This window comes from Mastacembelus armatus, chromosome 22, assembly GCF_900324485.2.
Source record: "Mastacembelus armatus chromosome 22, fMasArm1.2, whole genome shotgun sequence".
Classification (NCBI taxonomy): Eukaryota; Metazoa; Chordata; class Actinopteri; order Synbranchiformes; family Mastacembelidae; genus Mastacembelus; species Mastacembelus armatus.
In genome coordinates this window covers 3947397-3971858 of record NC_046654.1, presented here as the reverse complement: position 1 = coordinate 3971858, position 24462 = coordinate 3947397, and the positions used below count along the sequence as shown (strand labels likewise).

The 24462-nt window shown below is 40.5% G+C and overlaps 3 protein-coding genes and 1 long non-coding RNA gene across 6 annotated transcripts in view; 2 read left to right on the top strand and 2 right to left on the bottom strand.

Annotated features, from left to right (window-relative positions):
• trim9 (tripartite motif containing 9) overlaps positions 1-8855 on the top strand; it is a 29318-nt gene extending 20463 nt beyond the window's left edge. The window contains exons 7-10 of the mRNA XM_026310887.1: positions 1789-1927; positions 4346-4649; positions 4766-4928; positions 5281-8855. Of these exons, the coding sequence (XP_026166672.1) occupies positions 1789-1927; positions 4346-4649; positions 4766-4928; positions 5281-5358 (684 nt within the window). The 3' untranslated portion in view covers positions 5359-8855. The remainder of the gene's footprint in view (positions 1-1788; positions 1928-4345; positions 4650-4765; positions 4929-5280) is intronic.
• Positions 8856-9920: 1065 nt separating this feature from the next.
• pygl (phosphorylase, glycogen, liver) lies at positions 9921-19114 on the top strand. The gene is made up of 20 exons (XM_026300420.2): positions 9921-10263; positions 10882-10983; positions 11085-11163; positions 11473-11576; positions 12162-12293; positions 12503-12614; positions 12863-12945; positions 13117-13254; positions 13520-13612; positions 14012-14158; positions 14316-14479; positions 15167-15281; positions 15508-15609; positions 16179-16326; positions 17029-17087; positions 17189-17330; positions 17530-17737; positions 17821-17955; positions 18112-18178; positions 18482-19114. The coding sequence occupies exons 1-20, from the start codon at positions 10021-10023 to the stop codon at positions 18668-18670; spliced, it is 2562 nt and encodes an 853-aa protein (XP_026156205.1). The 5' UTR covers positions 9921-10020; the 3' UTR covers positions 18671-19114.
• LOC113126445 (uncharacterized) lies at positions 10686-13139 on the bottom strand. Its single transcript, XR_003295310.2, has 3 exons — positions 13004-13139; positions 12101-12310; positions 10686-11187 (listed from the first exon to the last, which is right to left on the bottom strand). It is a non-coding gene; the product is annotated as an uncharacterized LOC113126445 (long non-coding RNA).
• Positions 19110-23825, bottom strand: LOC113126425 (lysophosphatidylserine lipase ABHD12). 3 transcript variants are annotated; one of them, XM_026300439.1, is made up of 13 exons: positions 23812-23825; positions 23375-23564; positions 22511-22613; positions 22173-22292; positions 21963-21993; positions 21828-21873; positions 21204-21333; positions 20431-20519; positions 20185-20264; positions 19857-19939; positions 19598-19676; positions 19373-19506; positions 19110-19273 (listed from the first exon to the last, which is right to left on the bottom strand). In XM_026300439.1, the coding sequence occupies exons 2-13, from the start codon at positions 23475-23477 to the stop codon at positions 19246-19248; spliced, it is 1026 nt and encodes a 341-aa protein (XP_026156224.1). In that variant the 5' UTR covers positions 23478-23564; positions 23812-23825; the 3' UTR covers positions 19110-19245. The 3 variants fall into 3 exon arrangements, with proteins under 3 accessions (XP_026156224.1, XP_026156216.1, XP_026156232.1); XM_026300431.1 differs by lacking the exon at positions 23812-23825 and having other exon boundaries at positions 23375-23619; XM_026300447.1 differs by lacking the exons at positions 20431-20519; positions 23812-23825 and adding an exon at positions 21069-21106 and having other exon boundaries at positions 23375-23618.
• Between the last annotated feature and the right edge of the window lie 637 nt (positions 23826-24462).

Sequence of the window (24462 nt, the reverse complement as noted above, 5' to 3'; positions counted from 1 at the left end):
CCAGCAGCTGTTGGTATCCTGTGTTTAATTTAGTCAGTTTGCTCTCCTTTGCTAAAGCCAGCTGGCCATCATCGCTCACCCTGTGAGTTCATTCTGTGTTCTCTAATTGTGCGTTTGTACGAGTCTTCATCCTTCTCTCTTAATTACAACTGTTCCATAAGAGGGTGATCATTTAAGTCCAATCTGTCAACAGATTCACCAACTGTTTCCGCTAACTGCTAATTGGTAGGCAGTCAAATTGGGTTACAGCTTGCGGATATTTGTTGCAGTTTTCTCTGATAGCTGGTGATGATCCAAATAAACATCTCCTAACTTTATATATTTTGGTTTTTAAATTAACCACTTTGGTAAAATTTTGTGTATTTTAAATGTCAATGGGTTGTTTTTCTCTGTGCAATCTGGCTTTCAGTCTGTGCATCTCATCTCATACACACAGGCTCTGCTACTAAAAGGAGGCTAGGGGAGGTTTGATATTCACTTCATTTGTGTATTTGGTGCCAAGAGCAGCATGCACAGAGCTCAGGTGGGAGGAGAGCAAGAAATAGGGAGAAGGTTTATTGAGAATGAGTTGTTGGGGTTGCAGCGCTGAACAAGAACAAATGTCTCAGAGTCTTCCTGAGGCAGTGTCACTTTGCTGGCACACTTAGCAACAAAAACAACCAGAGTAATGGCTCAAAATTACAGTTTCAAACAAGCCCTCACCAACCACCACATGCATTGGATCAGAGTAAAATATATATATATATATTTAATGTAGATAAAGAAGAACGCCCAGCAGGTCAGTCTGCAATAATCTGTTAATAAATGGGATATTGGCAGGGTTTGATTTCTACTGAATGAAAAGATGCGTCTTCAGTTTGATATCCAACTACAGCAGAACACGTCTATAAATCCACAGCTTCTGATCTGAGAAGCATCATGGCAGAGCACAGTGTGATTATGCATGGCTGTCCACTGTGTTTACCTTCATTAAATCCCGTGGAAATGGCTCCAGGCTGCCACACATAACCACACACACCTCTACACACACAGGACTGGTCGGTAAGAGCCTGGTATGCTGACTGATATGTGGGAGATGTCAGATTACTGGAGCTCATTTGCGTCATGACCTCCTTTCCGCCTTTCTTTGCAATTTTATTTAGCGGCTCATATTTTATTCTTTAATTGCCTTAAAGTGCAAACACTGCTGTATCACATTTTGTGATGCGATGTGACAATTTACGATGGAAGAGTAGCGTTAAGACAGAAACAGCACCAGATTGATGCAGTCACATAAACCAAAAGCCCAGGACTAACAGTGCCCCACAAAACATAAATACAATATTAAGAAAAGCATTTTTTCATGGGGCCCAGACCCTCCCATCTGGCATCCGTCTCTTTTGAGGGTGTATGAACGCTCTGTTTGTCCCTTGCTGACTTTTATCATATGATCATAACTGCACTTCATTCTACACAAAATTTTCCAAATAGTGGAGGAAGTTTTCTCTTCCTCTCTTCTTTTCTTCCTACTCTCTGACTCATTGAGGCTCGCCAACGCAGCGCCACGCTGAGCCTGGCAAGTTGTGTCCCCAAGTCTATTTTTACTCCAGTGTGGGCTGCCTCGCCCACGCTCACTTCTACAAACGCATGCATGCTCTCACTTATTACACTCACCATTTCCAAATGGGACACTCCCTCTTAAGCCGAGCTGGCTGCATTAAAAAAAAACTGGCCTATGTGACTGTTTGGTGTCATAATTACGCACTTGTTGTATCTGCCAGCTCAACATGAAGCACCATATCTTTGCAGGAGGTGTACGTGGGGACTGAGACCATCTGCACAGTGGACGGGCTTCACTTCAACAGCACCTACAAGTCCAGAGTGAAGGCCTTTAACGCCAGCGGGGTGGGCCAGTACAGCAAGACACTGATCATGCAGACCTCTGAGAGTACGTTAAGCATCATTTCCTCCTCGTCTCACTGATATGATGTGTATCTTTAAGGAAAAATACACTCTTACACAGAATTCATCCATCTGTTCCCCTGATACTTGTATTTTGGGATAGATTTGCCGATGAGATACATTTTTTACAGCTTCTCTTCTTGCAGTACTGAACTAAGATGGTTTTGGAAGCCTGAAAACTGTCCCTTCAAAAGAGTAGTGTTTTACAGAAGGAAGAATGGAGAAGAGAACTGCAAAGGAGAGCCTTGTGTTATCAACAGCATACTAACATGATCTTCTTTAACAGGTGTAATACATACATGTCCATCATATCAGGTTTGCATGTTAGCATGCTGAAAATGCTAATTTGCATTAAACAAGTGCAACTGAGGCTGATGGAAATGTAATTGGCTTATTTAGGAATTTAGCCATAAACAAACACGTTGGATAAATTTTGTCCTGATACTGCAGGATTAAAATCTATAAAGTCAAGTTTCTAACTCTAAACCACAGCCTATGGTGCCATAGAGGGAACGTCATGGGATATCAGGATTATTTATCATCTGGGATCCACGATTAGACCATCTGTTCCAAATTTAACAGCGGTTCAGTCACAAATTGCTGAGATTTTTAGCCTCAAACTAAATCAAATCGGTTTTAAAGTTTTAAGATCAGTAAATGTTGACCACCTGTCAACCCTGACACTCATTGTCACCCCCTGTTTTGGTCAGGAAATATCAACTACTATCACATGAACCACAGAGTTCATGTTCATGTTTATTTGCTGCCCGAGCTACATGCCACATGTTACTACTGCAGTTTTATTTCAGCGTACACAGCAGTTGACTGTCTTTAATGTTCCTGTGCCCAAATGGTTTGACACTTAGTTTTTGCATTAAAATATTCATTGTAAGATGTTAACCCATCACAGCAGCAGGATGGGAATTCTGCTTGAGAGTGTGTTTTTACACCATGCACATCCAGCCACTGCTGTATGTGTATAATCCACCCATGTGCTTGCTTTCCTATTAGTCTAATGCTGCTCTGCATAGATGGGGAAGCTTGTCATCCATCAGTGGACCTGAAAGGCCCAGAGAACCTCCCCACCTGAGAGTCTGCACTCAGCAGCTGTCGTGGCTGTACAAACTGATCTAACCACTCGACATTTTCAGTCTTTTTGCAGAAATCTGACGTCCTTCACCTGAACTGGACTGTGATTTGATTTTGTCGGCTTTATTTCCCCCATGGAAAGAAGGAAATCAGAACGGTCTTTCTTTTTGTGTTCATGCTTGTGCCTTTCAAGTCTATCCGGGTTTATGTCTACGAGCGCTTTGCTTTTGTTTGGGGGATTTTCTGCCTGATCTTTTGGCCACTGAGTTGAACCAGCTTCCCTGATCAAACCTGCTTTTTACCCTCTCCACCTCCCCTCCCAACCCCTCTACACTGCCTGCTTCGATGCTTCGCTTCGTTCTCCTCCTCTCCTCTTTTTCTTTCTCTTTTCCCCTCTTGTCCTTTCCCCTGTCATTTCACATTTCAGCTGGACTCCCTCCATGCGATATTCAGTCTATAGGCACAGGTATGGACGGCTCTCATTGCTGACTGTTTCCTCTCTAACCCCCCTCCTGGCCATTGCCTCTTTCATCAGCTCATTCTTTATCCTCAAACCAGCAGGTGGGCAGTTTGCTGCTTTGTTGGCTGCACTTAATAAAGGTTCAATACAGACTTCTAATAAATGTCTTTATTTCCTTTGGGAAATAAAGGTTTTGTAATGAAACTTTACTGCACATGATGACATGTACCAGCAAACCCAGTGGAGCCCACATAAAGTGCAAACTCCCATCTGTTTAACTCCCATATTTCTCTGGATAGAGTATCAAGCTATGTTACTATTTTCCAATCCTGAGTCAAGCAGTTTGCAAAATTATTGGATGATCTATACATATTTATTACTAACCAGTGGAATAAAGCTATGCAGATAGTTCTGGTCATATTTGCTGGGATTTTGAAGCCAGAACAATTACACGTGAATAGAAATCTTACTGCATGGCAAAAACTGCAGGTCAAAAAGTACTTTAATATTATTTCTTAATGATAAGAAATATTAAGAAACTATTACACCTAAAATAGAAGGTTTACTATTATACAATTATTTGCACACTGTCTGAAACAGGTGTGATATTGTTAAGATTGTTAGGATTAAGTTCTGTAATAAACTGTAGTATGATGATAAGAATTAACATCAATAGAGTGATAGTGAGTTTTCTTCTCATCTTTCTTCATATAAATGTTTATTCTTCAAGTAATTTCTTACAGTGTAACTTCACCTCACCTGACCTCCAACCTTCTCACCTTCATAAGTCCAACATGTTTGTGTCTGCTCATATGATTGATGCTAAACAACAGTGTGTGTCCTTCTTGTGCACAGTTGCTTGGTTCACCTTCGATCCAGCCTCCGCTCACCCAGACATCATTTTCTCCAACGACAACCTGACGGTGACGTGTAATAGTTATGACGACAGGGTGGTTATGGGTAATTCGGGTTTCTCCCGCGGCGTACATTACTGGGAGATGACCGTCGATCGCTATGACAACCACCCAGACCCAGCCTTTGGGATCGCTCGGGGCGACGTCCTGAAGGATGTGATGCTGGGAAAGGACGACAAGGCCTGGGCCATGTATGTGGACAACAACCGCTCCTGGTTTATGCACAACAACTCTCACACCAACAGGTAAAGGACGGAAATGATACGAGCATCCTGCAAATACTCTGTGTTCCACAGGATATTACTGACATTATGTAAACTCTGTTATTTGTTCATTCATTTCTCTGTGTGTGGCTTTGCAGAACGGATGGTGGCATCAGTAAAGGATCTACAATAGGAGTGCTGCTTGACTTCACTCGTAGGATCGTCATCTTCCTCATCAACGATGAGCAGCAGGGTCCGGTGGCGTTCGAAGGGTTGGAAGGCGTCTATTACCCTGCCATCAGCCTCAACCGAAACGTCCAGGTACAGCATGAGTCTCTACAGATGAACAGAGAATTTACACATTTACCATAGTGTCTGAATTGGCCACATAATTTCAACGCACTTCATTAAGGCTGCTTTTCTAACTTTTACAAATATGGACTCAGGAGATTAAACTTTGAAAGAGGAAGCTTCAAAGTCTCAACAGCAGTTAATATCTTTGCATTTCTCATTGCTCTCAGCTGGTTTGCTAAGTTTTTAAAGCAAAGTGCCCCCAAGACAAAACACTGAGGGAATAGTTCAACAGCTCCACCTGCAGGCGGAAGAATAAATCCAGGATCTTTACCATAATTTATTAACCCCTATATTTTTGTGGAAATGTGTTTTTCCTCAGGTCACACTGCATACTGGTTTACCCATCCCAGATTTCTACACCCCCGGGGAGGTGGATCCGACTAGCTCTGTGTGCTAATGACACATCACCACCAGGTTTGGGAAAACCTCCCCAGGCTTTCCCAGGATTCATCCTGCCAGTCAGTAACTATGATCCCACCTCCTCTTGTCCCCCTGACCCATGAACCCTGTGACTCTGTGTAACAGGCCCCATTCAGTGCTGAGCCATGCCTTTATCATGCCTAAACCTTGGACACGTGGACCATTCGCAGGACCGTGCTTTGGCATCTGTACCTTGTAATGTGATGTGCTACAGACAGTTAGAGAAGATGATGGACTTGGAAAGGAAAGGAAAAAAAAGTATGTGCAGTGATCATTTATGCTTAAAGGGAGAATAGTTTGACTCTGCCCAGTAAATATGTACCTATAACCAGCAGCTGGTTAGCTTAGCTTAGCATAAAGACTGGAAACAGGGGTTAACAACTAGCCTTGCTCTGTCCAGATCAATAAGCACTATACATTTACCTCTAACGTTGACTTATTAAATGTTACATATATATAATGTGTTTTATTAAGATGTAGAAAAACCAAAGTGTAAAAACACAAATCGATGATTTGACAGTATTTTACAGGCTTGAATGTGTTAGTGAGCTTTAAAGGTGCAGCTAGGTGGGTTGTGTTACCTTTAGACAGTCAGGCTAGATGTTTTATTTGTTTGCAGTCTTTATGCTAAGCTATAGCTTTGTATTGAGAGTGGCATTGATCAAAGCTAATGCTTCCCTATTAGTCAAACCATCTCCTTAAAGGAAGGAGCTTAGAAGGAGCAGCCATCATACATCTACATTTTATCTTATTCCAGTCATTTTCTACTCTTTTTCACACACGCATATTTTTCCTGCCTTCAGTCATGAATGACCCCAGGGGGAGTGTGAGACGTCTTTGCTGTGCAGATCTATGAGGTGTATGAGGGGGTGGATGGGTTGAGACTGGTCAGCAGCTGCAGTGACCCCTGGGGTCAGCCCCATCATGTTGTATTCTCGTCCGTGTAAATGAGAAGCTTTTCTTAGTGGCTTAGCTTGTGAATCTTCTGTATTGTCTGTAAAAAATACAGCATCGGTTTATAAAACGCTACTGGAAGCAAGGCCTTCATGCTCGCTTTCTCTGTAGTGCAGCTGTCAAATCAAAAAAGGGGGATTAGGGGGTTTAATGGAATAAAAACCAGGCAGTTCTGTGTGTTGATGTGAGTTACAGATGATGACTGTGAAGTTGTTTGAATAAGGTGCTACAGCAGCTTAGGTCTTTTTTTACTGTAGGTGATTGAATCCTGGTAGTTTTGTAATATTGTTATTGAAATGATCTATTGCAAAGAGGTGTATAGCTAAATAAGTTATTAATGTTTTTCAATGAGAATTCATCATCCTTTCTTTGTTTCATGTACAGTTATTGCAGAGAGGATGAAACTGAAGCTTTTTGCCACTTTGAAACGTAGTTTAGAGTTTGTTCTCGAGCTGAAGAGGCTTTTTGGTTTTTATGAGAACTAGTTCATGTCCTACAAAAGCAACAAGAATGGCCATGATGCTCCCAGATGTTTTTAGGGCAACATCCTTCTCAGTCACACCAATGTCAGACGAACAGGAATTTCTTAGGACTAAGTCGAGGCAGCAGCTCTGTTTGACTGTACTTAGGCACATTGATGCTTTAAGCTAAATGCTGATGATAACATGGCAGCGTGCTTACAGTGAATAGTCAGATTTGCAGGCTATTAAAGTATTGAAGATCACACCTGAGAAATGAATGTCACCAAAGTTCAGAATTCATCATGAACGTGTACAAAAAGTTTTATAGCTCTTCATTCAGTAGTTTCACTTACAAGCACAAATGTCAACCTCATGCAGGAGGAAACGTCGTGATCAACAAAGTCAGTAGGATCCATCATCTAGAAACAATGAATGTCTGTACAGAATTTGTGCTGGTAGATATCCAGATGTTTCACAGGACAGGTGAACACTTTGACTTGCTGTTAGTGCTACAGGATAAGTGGGGGATCAAGAAACATCAGTAAAATTAAGATTCACACTAAGACAAACCAAAAATCAGCCTCTTAGTGGCACCAGAAGGAGACCCAGCAGCAACCCAGCCAATAGTATTTGAGATATTTCAGTGTGGATCCAAGTGCCCTGAAAGACTTTGCTGTCCTTAGAGTCTCACAGCTGTAAAATGTTTCCTGGCAGCAGTAAAATGTTAAGGGCTCAGTTAGAGGGAACGTTACCTGTTAAAGATGCCCATAAAGTTTCCCTGAGCGTCGTAGCCGTGAGATATACAGTTACATACAGTAAGGTGCTATCCTGTGGTTGAGCTTCATGGGAGTGCCTTTATCCACTCTTCAGTACCCAAAAGATTTATGAAACTTTGCTACAGACTAGATTCATTGCTTCAGCAGAGTCAACTGTAACATCTGTGATGCCGGACTTCACCTGCTGCTACGTGTTTTTTCTATCGTAAAAGGGCAAAACTCAACATTATTCATGTTTGCTAAGGATATAACAGCCACAGTATTGTAGGGTCACTTCATTTTCTGAATCTTTGAGGATATTTTTCCTCTCCCCGTGGGTTGATTGTAAATTATCTGGGACTGATACCACATAGCTGCTAAAGTGGCTGCATGCAGTAAACTTTGTCATTTCCAGTATGATGTGCACATGTGTGCTAGCAAAGATAAAGTAAACTCAGCTCCTGCAGCTTTCAGCAAGTTGCACAACGTTTGATTTATGCAACATTTAATTGGTTGTTTTTCAAGGCCTTAATTATAACACTACAGTACAAGAGCAGCTCATTCAACAGTGGGTCACGAACCAGAGAGAGTTTCCTTTGACTCATACACAGACAAGAGCAGCCATTATCACAGCGTTACACAACCTCAGATTCAGGACAAGTAAACCGAAATGGCTTTAATGCAGCAAAACAGTTCACTGAAGGGATTTTCTATATGTCCAGTATGAGATGACACACACTTCTGTTATTTTTTGGCACAAGATAAACCAGTTTTAACATATTTGCTGTGAAGATGTAACTTATTTGATTAGAAAATGACATAAATGTACAGTATGTTTCTGTACTGAACATGGGGGGTGCTGACATTAAAAATGTGTGATTGTAACATTTATCATTTCTAAGTCAACCAAATCCACTTCATGATTTTAAAACAGTCCCATGGGTGATTTAAATCAACCTTGTCAAACCTTTTACTGAATTACTGAAAACGTGCACAGAGTCGCTGGGCGACACTGTGTGTTATATCTCCAAATGTAGATACAGACAGTGTGTGTGAGTGTGTGTTACCTGCATTTTAACCTCATTTTGACTCCAAAGTGATTCTTTTTGCCCTGTTTGCCCCCAAGGTACATTGCCACCATCAATATTCTTATTTACAGTGATGTTGAAATATGTCTATGGAGAATTTTATGGCTATGAAATGCATTACTACTATGATTTTAACTCAGTATAATTACTCTGATTGTTAAATTATATGTCTGTCATTACCATATTACTGCTATTATTATGATGATTTAAAGTGTAATATAAGCCTCTATGTTTTCTCTATGTGAATATTCAATAAATAGGTGTCAACAAGGTGACGTCTGTTTATTCAAAATACACTTTGAAAGTTCTCAACAGTAAAATACACTAAATTAATGTATTTTTTACTAAATTAATTACAAATATAGTTTATGTGACACCCACTGTGAACATCCCCTGCCTTCCATACACTATCTGGTAAAGGAATTGAATACTACCAAGTTAGCTTTTATTGGATGCACATTAGACAGAAATTACTGTGTTGAGTCAAGTCCAGCTATGAATCTCAGATTGAGATCTGCACTCCAGTCCAGACCCTTGTTGTTCTCAGTCCATTCCCCTGTTGGTCTGGCTTTAGTCTTGGGCCATTGTGTGGATGGAAAATAAATCCAATTCTCAGTTGCAGGTTTCTTCCAAACAGCATCAGGTTTTCCTCTGAACAGAAGATGCACAGCTCCTGGAGCAGGAGAACATGATGTTTAATCTATTGCAGAGTTTCTCTGTGTTTTTTCTCTTTGACCACAAACTGTCTCACCAATGCCTATAGTACCTATAGTCTTAATGCTTGACTCAACTGAACTGAACAAATGGTCATGGAGTCACTCAGAGTGTTTGTTTGTCTTCACTGTGAAGTTTTTGGCCACAATAATGACTCACCAAATGCTGGGTCACCCAGATGCAGCTGTATTTATGCTGCAATCACTGAAACGCCTTTACTGCTCTCAGCTGCATTTAACTAATGATGTGGCTTAAGTGGGAAAATAATTATACCAACACAAAATGTTTAATTTCATGTTTGGAATTGGTTCAGATCACGTTGCAGAGATGTAGGATGTCTAAATCTACAAAGAGAAGCAAAATGTTAATTAGGATGTTGTTTTCAGAATAACATGCTATGACTAACATCAGTTTGAATCGTATCCTTGTAAAGTCATGGAGATTTATGTCAAACACAAAACTTTTCCTGCAGCTCAGCAGAGGCCGGACAGGGAAACTCCCTCCCCCCTGCACTCACCAATGACAAGCAGCAGAAGGAGGAGACTGGTGCATGAAAACTGCCACCATGTTACCTTTCAGCTCCACTTCAACCAGGACAGGTACACCAGCTGCAGACCTGCACAGCCACCTACTCCACACCGAGCTGCACACACGCTGCCCTCCCAGCATGGCGACGCCTCTCACCGACCAGGAGAAGCGCAAGCAGATCAGCATCAGGGGGATTGTGGGGGTGGAGAATGTCGCAGAACTGAAGAAAGGCTTCAATCGACATCTGCACTTCACTCTGGTGAAAGACAGAAACATTGCGACGACCAGGGATTATTACTTTGCCCTGGCTCACACGGTGAGAGATCACCTGGTGGGCAGGTGGATCCGAACACAGCAGTTTTACTATGAAGCAGACCCAAAGGTAAAAACACACCAGTCAGACTGTCAGAGAGTCATTCACGATGTTACTAATATTTGTGCGTGGAGACATTATTCGCAGTTAACACCGGAAATGCCTGGAGAATCTGAAAATGCACTAAATACGTTTGTTTCTGCAAAAGATGTGCAGAAACATTCAGTTTTAAACGTAGATGAATGATTTGTCAAACTAATACAACATATCGGCCCATTCCAGTCCTCAGATATATATATATAAACTATGCATTGCTAGATATTTAAATCCCCTTTTACATGGCTGCATAGCTGCAGCTTGTGTTGTAAGAAAGCCCTGTGTTTGTCCTCTGCCGTGTTTTTACTGTTTTGAAAAACATTTTTAGGAAGTAGGTTGTTTTCCTGTTGCATAACACTTTCCAAGCACTTAGGTGCAGAACATATTTTGAGGTCATCATGTCTACAAAGACATTTTGTGCAGGAAAAACTTTGCTTCTTCCAATTTTATTCATTTGATGCTGAGCTAGAGCTGCACAACATTTTCCGCACCTTCGTGTCAAAGACTATAAATGTTTTCAATTTATATGTATAAAAGTTCTGAAAAGATACAGTTTATGCAAAGACATTCAGTATATTTTTGCATGTCCAGAGGGTGTACTATCTGTCTCTGGAGTTCTACATGGGCAGGACACTCCAAAACACAATGATCAACCTGGGGCTGCAGAACGCCTGTGATGAAGCCATCTACCAGGTTTGACCTTTAATGGAATCAGAGGCAACATCCACAGAAGCACATGTTGAATGCACATAAAAATATAAAACAGAAGGATTTCCTGTTGCCCTCTGCTGTAGCTCGGCCTGGACATGGAGGAGCTGGAGGAGATGGAGGAGGATGCAGGGCTGGGGAACGGAGGTCTGGGCAGACTGGCAGGTAAAAGGCTCCAGGTGTTTGAACCTGAGAGAGATGAGGAGAAAAATAAGGTGGTTTTATCATTACCTCTTCCTGTAAAGCCCGACATAACAAAAGTCACAGGGAAATCTGATAAAAGAGCTTTAAAGGTTCTTTCTAGAATATTTTGTGCTTATTGACCATGTGAAGCAACTTGAAGCCACATAAATGTTTAAATTAGCAGATGAACACTAAACCTCCTTATCAGCACCATGAGCCACTATTTAGTTTTTCGCTTCAGCACTATAGCGTTTGTATTTTTGGTTGTGTGAGTGTCTTTTCTGTCCACAGCTTGTTTCTTGGACTCGATGGCCACCTTGGGTCTTGCAGCGTATGGTTATGGCATTCGATATGAATATGGGATCTTTAACCAGAAGATAAGAGACGGCTGGCAGGTAACTACATCAAAATGTTACTGTCTGCTAATTAGCATCTTTACTTTTCAAAGTAGAATCTTATACGTCTGATTTTCCCTAAAGTTATGAAGCATCTCCCTGCAAACAGCCCAGTTTATCTCTCTAGAGTCCATAGATCTGTTCTTATCTTTTACTTTGAAATTCAGATGTTCATGGTGTTAAGAGTCCAAGTTAAACAGAGCCAATGTAGAAATGATTTAGGTCAGAATACATCACGAGCTAATCATTAACAGTAACTTTGCCGTTGGTCCGGTCAGTTTACAGTCGCTGAAGTCTTTCCGTCACGGCAGACGCTGGTGTTGTTTGGCGGTAGATGGAGAAAAACATTCCCGTGATAAGGAGCTTGCCCTTTTGAATTCTGCTGCTTATTTGTAGTTCAAGCCCTCGATGTAAACATGAACCTCGGAACACTGAACTGGATTTCCACTGAGGTGGATGAACCTGTATGTCTGCTCCCTGCTGATAGTGGACAGTCAGTGCAGTGAGGACCTTATTTCTCTTACTTGAAAGTGCTGTTTTAAGAGGTCAGAGGTCAGATAAGGTTTGCTTTGCCCCGGGCTGCAGGTGGAGGAGGCAGATGATTGGCTGAGGCATGGAAACCCCTGGGAGAAAGCACGTCCTGAGTACATGTTGCCAGTTCACTTCTATGGACGAGTAGAGGAGACGAGAGATGGCTCCAAATGGGTCGACACTCAGGTAAAGATACCAAGTTACTGGTGAGGTAAAACACAGGGAAGGCTTTTATTTTTTAGGCTTCTAGAAACATTAGCAGTATCACGTTAATAATTAGCATTTATTTGCAGTATAAAAAATGTTTAATGAACATTTAAGAATATTTACAATGTAATTCTACACAAATATTCATGTACAGCATTTCTCTTTTTGTAATCATTTTCTCTGTGCAGGTGGTTTTGGCAATGCCTTATGACACGCCCATCCCTGGCTACATGAACAACACTGTAAATACCATGAGGCTGTGGTCTGCTCGTGCCCCCAAAGACTTTAATCTGAGAGACTGTGAGTCCTAAATCCAGTTTGAATTTTCATGAAAATCTTGCTTTAGCAGAACAGACTGTTGGTTTTCATCAGAAAAAAAACTGCAAGAAAGTAAGAAACTGCTGCAACACTAGTAACATGCAACAAGATATCTGGGTTGCTCAAACTGCGGTATTTTCTTACTGTCCTGCAGAGTTTAGAAGCTTTGTTTAAGAAAAAAGCATTTTCAACAGTGCCAATGTAAATAAGACACTTTTAACTGTCTGTAGTTAATGTTGGAGACTATATTCAGGCTGTTCTGGACAGAAATCTGGCAGAGAACATCTCACGTGTGCTGTACCCCAATGACAATGTGAGTTCAATATTCAGTCATTAAGTACATATTGGTGTGTAGTTCATTGATGGCTCACTGAATAATGAGAGGAATGATGCTGAATGACACAATCTTCATCTTTGACTGATGACATGTCTGCTGCACTCAAATCAAAGCTGTCTCTGTCATCTCTCCTGCTGTATCCTCTAGTTCTTTGTAGGAAAAGAACTTCGTTTGAAGCAGGAGTACTTTGTAGTGGCAGCCACACTCCAAGACATCATCCGCCGCTTCAAGACCACTAAGAAGGGAGTGGCAGGCCGGACTTCGTTTGAGAGCTTCCCAGACAAGGTAAGCATCAAAAACAGACAATGGATGTAAAGACAAAGGGGCTGTGCTTGATTCAGTGGAAACAAGGTATATTTCTTCATTTCCTGAGTGTGATCATTAGGAAGTTGTGTTGAAAGGACCATTGCAATAAGATGTTTACAGCTCTTTCTATACAGAAACTGCACAAACCACAAAGTCATGAAGAAATAAGTTAAATAGAATAGAACAGAAAACATCTGCTCAAAAGCCCTTTGAGGCAGCAGTCTCACTGAAGGATGTTTTCCAGGTTGCCATCCAGCTGAATGACACCCATCCAGCCATGGCCATCCCCGAACTGATGAGAATCTTTGTGGACATTGAGAAACTTGACTGGGACAAGGTGGGTGCCAGTCAGACCTGACAGCTTTGATTTGAGCCATTTTGCTTTTTGAGAGTGACTGTCAATAGCTGCAACAGACTTAAATTAGGAAATCATGAACAAATGCAAACACGTACCACAAAGGAAGTCCAAGTCAAGGAGCATGACAAATGAAACATATTTCTGTGTTGCATAATGTTCAGGTGCAATAGGGAAACTTCTCACTCAAGTTAAAAGGGAAAGTCCAAGCAGGCAGGGATAGTTTGTTGATGCAGAATTAGCTGTGGAGGGATGAAGGGTGGATATGAAGGAAGTGTAAAAGATTCAGACTTAGTCAAGCTCTTCTTGTTCGTACTGTATGTAAATAACTGCAGATTTGATGTGGAGGGGACTAAAAATGAGCTCCTCCCTCCTCTGCAGGCCTGGGACCTCACCAGGCGCACCTTTGCCTACACCAACCACACAGTCCTGCCTGAGGCTCTGGAGCGCTGGCCTGTAGAGCTGCTGGAGAAGCTGCTGCCCAGACACCTGCAGATCATCTACCAGATCAACCAGGTCCACCTTGATGTAAGTTACTGGGACCTGTGGATAATCTGTTATAATGGTAGTTCCCCAGTCTTCCAGCTTTAAGCCAGCCAGTGTTTTATATGAATCTAAAATAAAGTTTCTACTACTACTGCTAACTGTATCGGGTACCAAGGATGCTTGTGTCTTGTTTCTGCAGAGGATTGCAGCTTTATTTCCAAAAGACATTGACAAACTGAGGAAAATGTCTCTGATAGAAGAAGAAGGATGCAAGAGGGTAAACATGGCGCACCTGTGCATCGTGGGGTCTCACGCTGTCAATGGAGTCGCTGAGATACACTCCAACATCATCAAGACTGAAGTGTAAGACACACAGATGAGACACAGCTTTAACTCTGGGTGACATAGAGGATGCACAGAACAGTAAGCCACAGTGAATCAAAACTAAAGATTCAGATCAAACTGTAGCTCAAAAGGTCATAAAATAGACAAACCACTAAAACGGTTGTTGCTAAACACCATGAGTGTGGCCTCATATATTACAACAGAGTTGAATCATTGCGTCTGTCACACACCTTCAGCCATGACTGCATGATGGGAGCTTTGCTCAATGTTCAGAAACCAGGGCAGAAATGGAAAAAGCAGGATGAAACCTGGATTCCTGAGCAGTGAGAGTGGAGTATGAGTCAGGTCACATTATTAAGGGTTCACAGTTTCTGCATGACTGTGCATTTCCTACAAATCATGTATAATATACAGCTGTTAACCTGAAAACAGTGGTGCTCTGGCTTTTCTCCTACCGTCTGATCTCAATGTGAAATCCAGTTGACTGAAATGTCTTTAGTTTTACAGGACTATTAGACAAATTACAATTTTGACCTGTTGTCTGTACTACATGTTTAGTCATTTAGTGAAAGATCCAAAGGTTTAAAATTCATCCAGTGGTTTTGGGGTAGGGAAATAAAACAAATTTGAATTAAGATGTTTCCACTGTTGTCCATTACTCCTGCTCAACAACACGTTTCTTTTTTTGTTTGTTTTTTTCACCAGATTTCATGATTTCAGTGAACTTGAACCAGAGAAGTTTCAGAACAAAACCAACGGCATCACTCCCAGACGGTGGCTGCTCCTCTGCAATCCTGGGCTGGCTGAGCTCATAGCCGAGGTCTGTTTGAGCTGCCACAGCAATAACTAGATGGTCAAGTGCCAAGAGACAGTGTGGTGGTTAAGGCCTGGTTGAGCCCTCAGCAGTATATTCCTCAGCTGTCGCATCATCGTCTCTTGGCAGAGGCTTCTTTCCTGACTTCTTTATAGCCTGTGTCTCTTTCCAAATATATATGAGGTGAAGTGCTGCACACACCTTTTACTGTGACCTTTAATATTTGTTTTAGGTCATCGGGGAGAATTATGTGAGAGACCTTAGCCAGCTTCAGAAGCTGAATGACTATGTTGACGATGTTGCCTTCATCCGTGATGTCTCCAAAGTGAAACAGGTAGATTCCTCAGTAGTAGTTCAAAGGAACTAGCATTTACACAAATACTGTACTGGTGCAATTTTTCTGTATTCACTTAATGCTGCTTTGTTGTTGTCTCTGCTACGCTTCAGAGGGAACTATGGTATGTTTTACTCCACCATTTATCTGACTGCTGTTGTTATAGATCCCCTCTAAATGCTGGTTTTGTTTACAAAGATAAAATTCTCCAATATTTCATGAAATCAGATATGAATTTAGAAAAAAGTTCATAGAACTTTGTCTTCTTTCATTTCTTATTAATTTCAACACCCTTCAGATATATCTTGTGATTCACTGGAGCATGTATGCATTTCAGCATAACTAAGTTAATACTCATTTTGCTGAGTAGTGAAATACCATCTGCCAATTGTTGATTATTTCTGCAGGTCATTGCAGGCAGACACATTAGTCTTATTTATTTGTGCTCTGCAGAATTGCATTTTGCAGCTTTGAACTCTTGTACGTGCTCAGACAGGCCACACCTCTTATCTAGTAGCTTTAACTGATAGTCCTTTGTGCCAAGTTGCATATTTTTCATTTTCTCACAGGACAATAAGGTGAAATTTGGTCAGTACCTGGAGAAAGAGTACAGGGTGAAAATAAACGCATCCTCCATGTTTGACGTCCATGTGAAGAGAATCCATGAGTACAAGCGGCAACTCCTCAACTGCCTGCATGTCATCACCATGTACAACCGTATGTGACCCTCTCATGTTTGATTAAGTGCCAGGCCGTTGCACAATTTGTCATAGGTTTGATTTCTGAGTGACAGTTTACACAATACAGTCTGATATGTCGCATATGAATGATTCCCCACCCAACTCTGTGCATGTTAAAACAATGGGATGCAGCTTCCATTTACAATATAACGAGTCTGGGAATTTTCCATGTGCTTTTCAGACTGAAAGCAGTTTCATCAGCAGTTCTGTTCTGTGTAACATGCAGAGCTTTATTTATATGCTGATTCTTCCATGTAGCTCCTTTAAAGAAATAAAAAAAGCATGACAGAGTTGAAAAGTATAATTAAGAAATTGAATGACAGAAAAATAACCAGAATTTAACCAATTAATTAATGCTGATGAATGTAAAAATTAAATAATCAAATCAAAATGGAGACAAAGTTCAAACATGGCCAGTGCTGAAGCATAATAGCTTAATGTAAAGTGTTGTATTGGCTAAAGGAGCAGCTGTCAGGCTGGTCACCACTGGACTCAAGTGTTTTGAGGCTAATATGATGATCACTGTATTTTGCAGTATGGTCCTTGTATGATAAACTGAATTCTCTGACTAATTTGCAGCCAATGCAGAGAGGGTATACAGGTTTGATGTGTCCATATTTTGTTTTTGTTGAAACTGCTTCACTCATAATGAGCTTGTGCCCTTTGCTTGGTCTCAAAGGCATCAGAAAGAACCCCACTGCACCTTTTGTACCACGAACGGTGATCATCGGCGGAAAGGTACCAACTCAGCCGAACCAATGTGACAGAAAGCATAAATAAAGACGAAGAGGTGTAATATTTTAGTTTTATAGTAAGCCGTCCACTGTCGCCTTCTGCAGGCTGCTCCAGGCTATCACATGGCAAAGATGATCATCAAGCTGATCACCTCAGTGGCTGATGTGGTGAATAACGACCCTGTGGTTGGAAACAAGCTGAAGGTCATTTATCTGGAGAACTACAGGGTGTCTTTAGCAGAGAAAGGTACCATATAGACAACTCAACACTACATCTTTCCATATCATAAGAACACACAACTGCATCTCCACTTCCACCTCCACAAGCATTGCACTCCAGTCTGTTTTATAGTATCATCTGGAAGGATTTATTCCTGAATATTTACACCTTTTCTAGCGCATGTGAATGCTTCTTTCAACTTAATCGCACTGTGTATGTTTCTCAGTGATACCTGCCACAGACCTGTCGGAGCAGATCTCCACCGCTGGCACTGAGGCCTCAGGAACAGGCAACATGAAATTTATGCTGAACGGAGCTCTGACCATCGGCACCATGGATGGAGCCAACGTGGAGATGGCCGAGGAGGCTGGAGAGGAGAACCTCTTCATCTTCGGCATGAGGGTGGAGGACGTAGCTGAAATGGACAAAAAGGGGTAAAGGTGTCTCTGTTAAGACTTTATTCTCTATAATGGATGAGTTTGTGTTTAGAAACGTCCTTTTAATTGTTTATTTTTAGATATGATGCCATGTTGTACTACAATAAAATTCCTGAGCTGAAACAAGTGATGGACCAGATCACAAGTGGATTTTTCAGCCCCAGGAATCCAGAGCTTTTCAAAGACCTGACTAACATGCTCTTCAAACATGACCGGTGAGCAACATGAAGTTTTCATTATGTAGGTCATTTCATATTGACACTTTTTTGTTGTCCTTTAGTTAGTGGTAGTTTTTGTTACTTGAATGATAAAGTTTTGTTGAGGTCACATTGTCTGAGTTGTTTTATTGAAGGTTCATTGTCTCTCATCAGTTTCAAAGTGTTTGCCGACTTTGAAGACTATGTGAAATGCCAAGAAAAAGTCAGCAAGCTCTACCAGGTAACATTTACCTCACACAGACCAGGATCAAGTCATGTTTCCTGACATTTCTAGGAAATTGTGTTGCTTCTGTTTTGGTGTTTTTCACCTTTCCTTCCCCTTTAACTTTGGCTTTTTGCCTTTCATTTCTTTTTCTTTATTTTGTAGTCTTATTGATGTAACACTTATTGAAGTTTAACAGCAGCCAAAATAACGTACAGAGTATAAAATGGATAAGTGGGAATTAAGAACATGGTTGCAAGAAGATACAAAACAGACAGAAACAGAATTAAACTAGTAAATAAAATGTTCTTTTCTCTAAAGAACCCAAAGGAGTGGACAAAGATGGTGATCAAGAACATCGCAGCCACAGGAAAGTTCTCCAGCGACAGAACCATCAAGGAGTATGCGACTGAGGTGTGGGGCGTCGAGCCGACCAATCTGAAGATCCCTCCACCGAACGAGCCCAGAGAGGCCATCGAAGAAACAGCCAGAGCTCTGAAGAAAATGTGAGGCTGTTTTTGCTTTACTGTGTGTTTACAACTGTTCCTCTGTGTCTTTAACGTTTCAAGAGCTGAGTGGTCCAGAAATCACATGTGCACATCATTTTCTACACATTTTACTGCCCACACCTGAGTCGAAGCACTTACACTGAAATTTGCCTGTTACAGTCCTTCAGCTCCAGCACAATGTGGAGTTGCTGTGTAGAGTTCAGGATGGGTGGGGTTTCTGCATCAGGAATTCAGTGGGATGTTGGTCTCAGAGCAGCTGACTAAACTGAATCAATTACATTCTTGTGACTGTTGTATGTGCTGAGTGACAAAGTCTGTCCGTACTGCAGGCAGATTTATTTGTGACTGTATCAGTATAATATGGACAAGGAAAAATACAAACCTTCTAAATTTATGATTTGAATTTTGTCCCAGTGTTGAAATAAAAACCTACTATGTAATAATACATCAAGCACTTTTATTATGTTTCTGTTGCAATAATAAATCTGTACAGAAGTGTCTGTCCTGATAACTGGAAGGTGCTGAGAGCAGGAGCCACCGAAAACCTGCAAGACAGGCGGCTTCTCTAGAGCCACTTTACTTTATCTGGTTCTGTAGAAATCCCCTGCAAAAATGAAGGGAAATGTGAAGCACGTTTGTTCTTTTGTTTTGTTTTTTTGACACTTGTTTTGCACATTAACATCGGTTTGAACTTTGACCTTACCTAACTACATTTGACAGATTGGGATCTAAATAGATGCTGCTGTGGGAGAATCCAAGATTGGCACTGTAGGAGATCATTTCAACCTGAACTTCTGTGCTGTGCCTTTTGTGAGCCTGGAGTGATATCTGGTACAGCTGGAGACACAAAAGATACATACGCATCCATGTGCACTAAGAAATTAGCTAAAGTGATAGGAAAAGAAAGTGAAATGAAGACCTACTGCACCTTTAGACCCATGTGATAAGGAACAACACTGTCATCTTCTGAATGCAGAATGAGAAGTGGACTAGTCAAGGTCTGTAAACTGTGTAGAGGATATTCAGTCAGAGATTAATTTAGTAAGTAAAGTTAATTTAGCACCATTTCAATTTTTTTTTTTTTTTTTCTTTTGCACACTATCCTCTGCATGGGAGCTTGAGTACACAAAAGCTGTTGTCAGATTAATCAACCAAGAAGTGGTACAGGAACAGTTTATCATGATTACTTTTTTTCATTAGCAAACACTATGTCGTTCCTCTGCAGTATGTTCCACAACAGGCTCTCAAATCCTGGGAGGAACCTGTACATCTGCAAGAAAAGATGTGTAGAAATATTAATCGCAATATCATGCACACTGTTACAAAGACTTACAGCATAGAAATGGCTACATAGTAAATGTTAGTAAACTTTATGAATGACTCCCAGTGGAGATGAAGTTCCCTTAATATTTGATTATGGTGAAATTAGAATGATATATCTAAGATTAAATTTCAACAGCTGTGTTTTTATGGTTTGGTAAACAGCAGACACACTGTCGCAACAGCTGGCCTCACCTTACTCAGCGGGTGATTGTTTACGACCTCTCCAATTCTTGTGTAAGGAGCTTCAAGGATTAAAGCATCAACAGCAGACCCTGATATTATAGACAGTCAAGTTAAATTAAATTATAAAACACATAACATTTAAATTTAGTGGCTTGCACTGTGTAGTCAGTATGTATTGACTAACTGGTGTAATATGCTGTGTTATGGAAGAATGTGCACATTGAATGCAATTTATAGTTGATGAGTTTCAAATACATTCTTCATCTCTTGCAATCAGAAAATTTTCCATCTGCTCCTCTGGCTGATTGGACATCTGCTCAGCATCAAGGTGAGGAGAGTTCCACCTTTTCCACAGCAGATGTTTGTCATAGTAGGAAAAGCACAGGTGTTACCAATATCACTGATTGCTCTGTTCTATTATATGACCTCCACATTAGTATTAAGTACTTATTGTACACTGTATGTACTGTATAGTAATCTCTGTAATATATCTTTTGCATCTAGTAATAACCCACTCTTAAATGTTATGTTAAAAAATATTTTTTTTCTAACTGTCAGCATCTTCTTGATTTTCTCAGTGAAGTTCAAACTAAAATTTTGCCAAGTTGCAATCACACAATCCACAGTTTCCATCAACCTCAACCTGTGCTTTTCCTGAGGTGACATGCCAACATGCCATCTGTGAAAAAGGTTTATTATAGGAGGTCATTGGACAGCAGGATAATTAGAAGTTACAAGGGTATAATTTACCCTCCACTAACAGTGGCAGCAATGCCAACAGGAAATTAAAGGAGATGCCAGTCAAGCATAGTTGCCCACAGTCTTGAGATAAGGGGCCTAATAAGCCAGAATAAAGAATCATCTGTGTGAGATTACAGTGGTTTTACACTCACCTTGCTCTTGTATTTTCACAGCAGTATTTGTTGCCACTCTACAAAAATGCATTTTGCTCAGATCATTTCAGTTGTCTCTATTGATGTCACGAAAAGTGGACGTTAGTGGTTCAAGTGTCTGTAAGAGAAACTGACCCAGAGCCGAGCGAGTGCCCCCACAAACAGACAAGACTCCTTTTGCTCTGTTTCTTTACCCAGCGGTACAGGTAGAGGGCGTCATTGGTCAATCCAGCTTCACTTGGTTGCCCAGTTGAGTCTCCAAAACCTCAATTAAAGTCATAAAGCCACAAAATCCTGATCGTATCCAAACCATATAGGTATACTGACTGATAACTGACTGAGAATAAATCAGAAACATGATATACACTCTATTTAGACCTGAATAAACTATTCACCTTTAAAACTGCCTAAAAGGTCAAAGTGCCTATTTCTTAAAACAAACTAAAACTCCAATAACAGAAATACAAACATGTATTTAGGATATGGGATTCTGCATGAACAATACTGTCAACATGCATCAAAGATATATCGAATATGAATATCCTGAGAACTCGCATTTAATCAGGTTTTACAGGTGATGTCTAGCAGACATGAAACAGACATTAAAAATAGTTTTTAGGCATAAATCTTGAATGACACTGAAATGTTAAACTTGTATTGTTATGTGTTTTGAGCCCAGGGGTCTCCAGGACCCCAGACAGAACATTATGTTTGCATTTAGCTGAAAAACAATCACTTGGAGAACAATAAACATCTTACCTCTGTAGTCTAAAGATAAGACATGATACCCTGTAGCACTTAAGACCTGCAACAGACAAAAAAATTTATCTAAAGCTGAAAGTCAAATCTGTACTAACAGTGAAAATCAACCTTGCTTTAGACCAGGAACCATACCTTCACCAGTTCCACTCTGTGATGCATGGCCCTGCAGAAAAGACATGAGAGCAATGAATACAAACACTTTCAGACTCATTTACTCTGATCCACAAAACCTTGTGTGCATTGTATCTGCGGATAAACCCAGGAGACTGTGCAGTCATGAAATACCCACTAGACTCCATTAGGAGCAATTCAAGGGTCTCTATTCTGCTGCTCTCATCTCACCTGGTGCCTACGTTTCCATGGAGATAGATAATAACAGGATGGTCGTCTCCCAAAGTCTCCTGGTACCACTCAGGGCTTTTCCCCACGGCCTTCTCCCATTGGTTGGCAGGGAGTGTGTGCCTATGGAGCACAAAGAGAGAGGGAGAGAGGGGAAACAAATGCACCTGTAATTTAAGGTATACAGTACAGTTTTGAGTGGGTCTCCTGCTGCTAAATGAGTAGACTGTGGCTGTGTTCTATCAGTAACCACCTGTACTCAATATGCCTGTGCATGCTCATGATCTTTTCAAGTAGTAATGCACTTAAATGGACACAAAAAGAACCTACAGATGACTCACCAAACTCCCACTGACACACCCTCATCTGTGTCGAGGTAGAAGTTGCACGTGTGGTTCAGCACATCTTCAGGTCTGCTGAGATCCATGAAAAATGGAAGCCTCACTGCAGCACACAAGAGTGCACAAGGTCAGTATCATTTTTGTTTATTTTATATATCACACTGTTGTATTGCAGTGAGTTATCATAAAATACTTGTCTCATAATGTATCCAGCTGCATATACAGTTCGTCAGTATTATAATTTATTGATTTCAGTGAAATTATATCGAAATGGGATTTTGTTCCCTTAATGCTTGACAGAAAGTTTTGTTTTATGTGTAGGGTTTTGTTTAAAGTAATGCATCACATATACAGTAAAATTGTACATTTTTAGTGCATGATATTTTGAAAATACAACTAAAATATGTGAAAATATAAAACATGTATTAGAAGAAATGTTTGTATATAAAAATAAATTTATGTAATTTCTTTATACAAGTGAAAATATTATTTTAGTAGCAATATTTAGCATATTACTCAGCCCTAGTACTGTGTCATATCATGTTGTGCTGTTCGAGGTTATGAGGCTGCACATCCTGATACATTTAGTTAATCATTTTCGTTACAAATTATCTATCAATACTGTTTATTATTCTCCTCAGTCATTTTTGCTGTATTTAAAAGACTAAACTGTGAGGTCACACACACACACACACACTCAGCAACAGCACACGTTACTAAAAACAATGGCTCTGTTCTCTTTAACTGTTTCAGTGAACCATGAGAGTGTGCACAATATGAAGCGTGAAACAGAAACAGCTCGGTCTAAGATGTCATGACTGTACACTGAATAAACACTGCAAACTGAAAAAACATATCACTTACACAAGTGAGCAAATATGGCATGGCCCAGTATCCAGGGAAACAGGTAGAGAAGAACAGGCACAGAGGCATAGACGGTGATCAGAAATGACACGGCTTTCTTCATTTCTACCCCAGATGTAGTAACTTCCTCTCTGCGTCAACAAAATATGCCCAAATCAGTGTATTCCTTTATTCTTGTTTCCTTCCAGAGCTGGAGTGAGTATTGTGAAATACAGAGAAAAAGAGGTCAATGTTCAGCTGCTGACACAATGATTCAGACATGTAGTAGAGGAGAAATTGTGTCAGAAGTATGGGCTACCAATAAGAGCATAGACATGTCCAAGGTAGTAAAAAGCCATAAATGTAAGCATTTGATGTTTAGCCAAAGCAACAGTCTTCAAACATTGTTAAAAAGCATGAAATGAACAAACATTTATTAATGAAAATGATCCCACCACCTGCACAATGCAGCTCCAACCAGAGAGAAAAAAAAACAAAAAACAACAAAAAAAAAGCTGAAATGTCACCAAAGAGCACCGCAGGGCATTATGGGCATTGGAGTTCACTGACGTTAATACACTAGCTGTTAAGATTATTTACTTTTAATGTCAACATGTCAACATCTGTGTCAAATCAGTGTTTAAAAGTTTAGTTGACAACATGGTACATGCTCCTAAGCCAAAGGTAAACCAGCATAGTATTCATTAAACATAATGTTTTTTTTTTCAATTGTGGTGTTATTTTTATTAGAATTATAGGTTATAATGCTTTTAATTGATGTAAAGTGCAATGCTGAGGGAGATGGAGTTCATTTGAACTACCTGATGTATAGTTAGGTATAGATAATATAATGTATAACAATGCACACTGTTACTGAGTAAAGGTACTTAGTTAGACTTGACCAGTAGACTTTAGGGTGCACTTGCAGCACCCTCTGCAGACAAACCAGTATCATTTTGTGTCCAGGGTCAGTCATGGGGCTCAGTCTCAGCATCAGTGGACAAGGACCTTAAAAATTCAGATTATTTAACAGGACAAGCTGTTGTTAAACGTATATAGTCTTATATCAAATAATGCATAAATGCAACTCACTCCCATTTTAAATGAAA

What these genes read in the sequence shown, in the direction of transcription:
- pygl (XM_026300420.2), top strand. Translation starts at nt 10,021, where the DNA reads ATGGCGACGCCTCTCACCGACCAGGAGAAGCGCAAGCAGATCAGCATC. An exon ending in ACTATGAAGCAGACCCAAAG is followed by an intron (nt 10,264 to 10,881) that starts GTAAAAACACAC and finishes TTGCATGTCCAG; the next exon opens with AGGGTGTACTATCTGTCTCT. An exon ending in CGGTGATCATCGGCGGAAAG is followed by an intron (nt 17,088 to 17,188) that starts GTACCAACTCAG and finishes CGCCTTCTGCAG; the next exon opens with GCTGCTCCAGGCTATCACAT.
- LOC113126425 (XM_026300439.1), bottom strand. Translation starts at nt 23,477, where the DNA reads ATGAAGAAAGCCGTGTCATTTCTGATCACCGTCTATGCCTCTGTGCCT. An exon ending in GGGCACTCGCTCGGCTCTGG is followed by an intron (nt 20,520 to 21,203) that starts GTCAGTTTCTCT and finishes GCTGTGGAAAAG; the next exon opens with GTGGAACTCTCCTCACCTTG. An exon ending in GTGTTTGCTAATGAAAAAAA is followed by an intron (nt 19,677 to 19,856) that starts GTAATCATGATA and finishes TCCTCTACACAG; the next exon opens with TTTACAGACCTTGACTAGTC.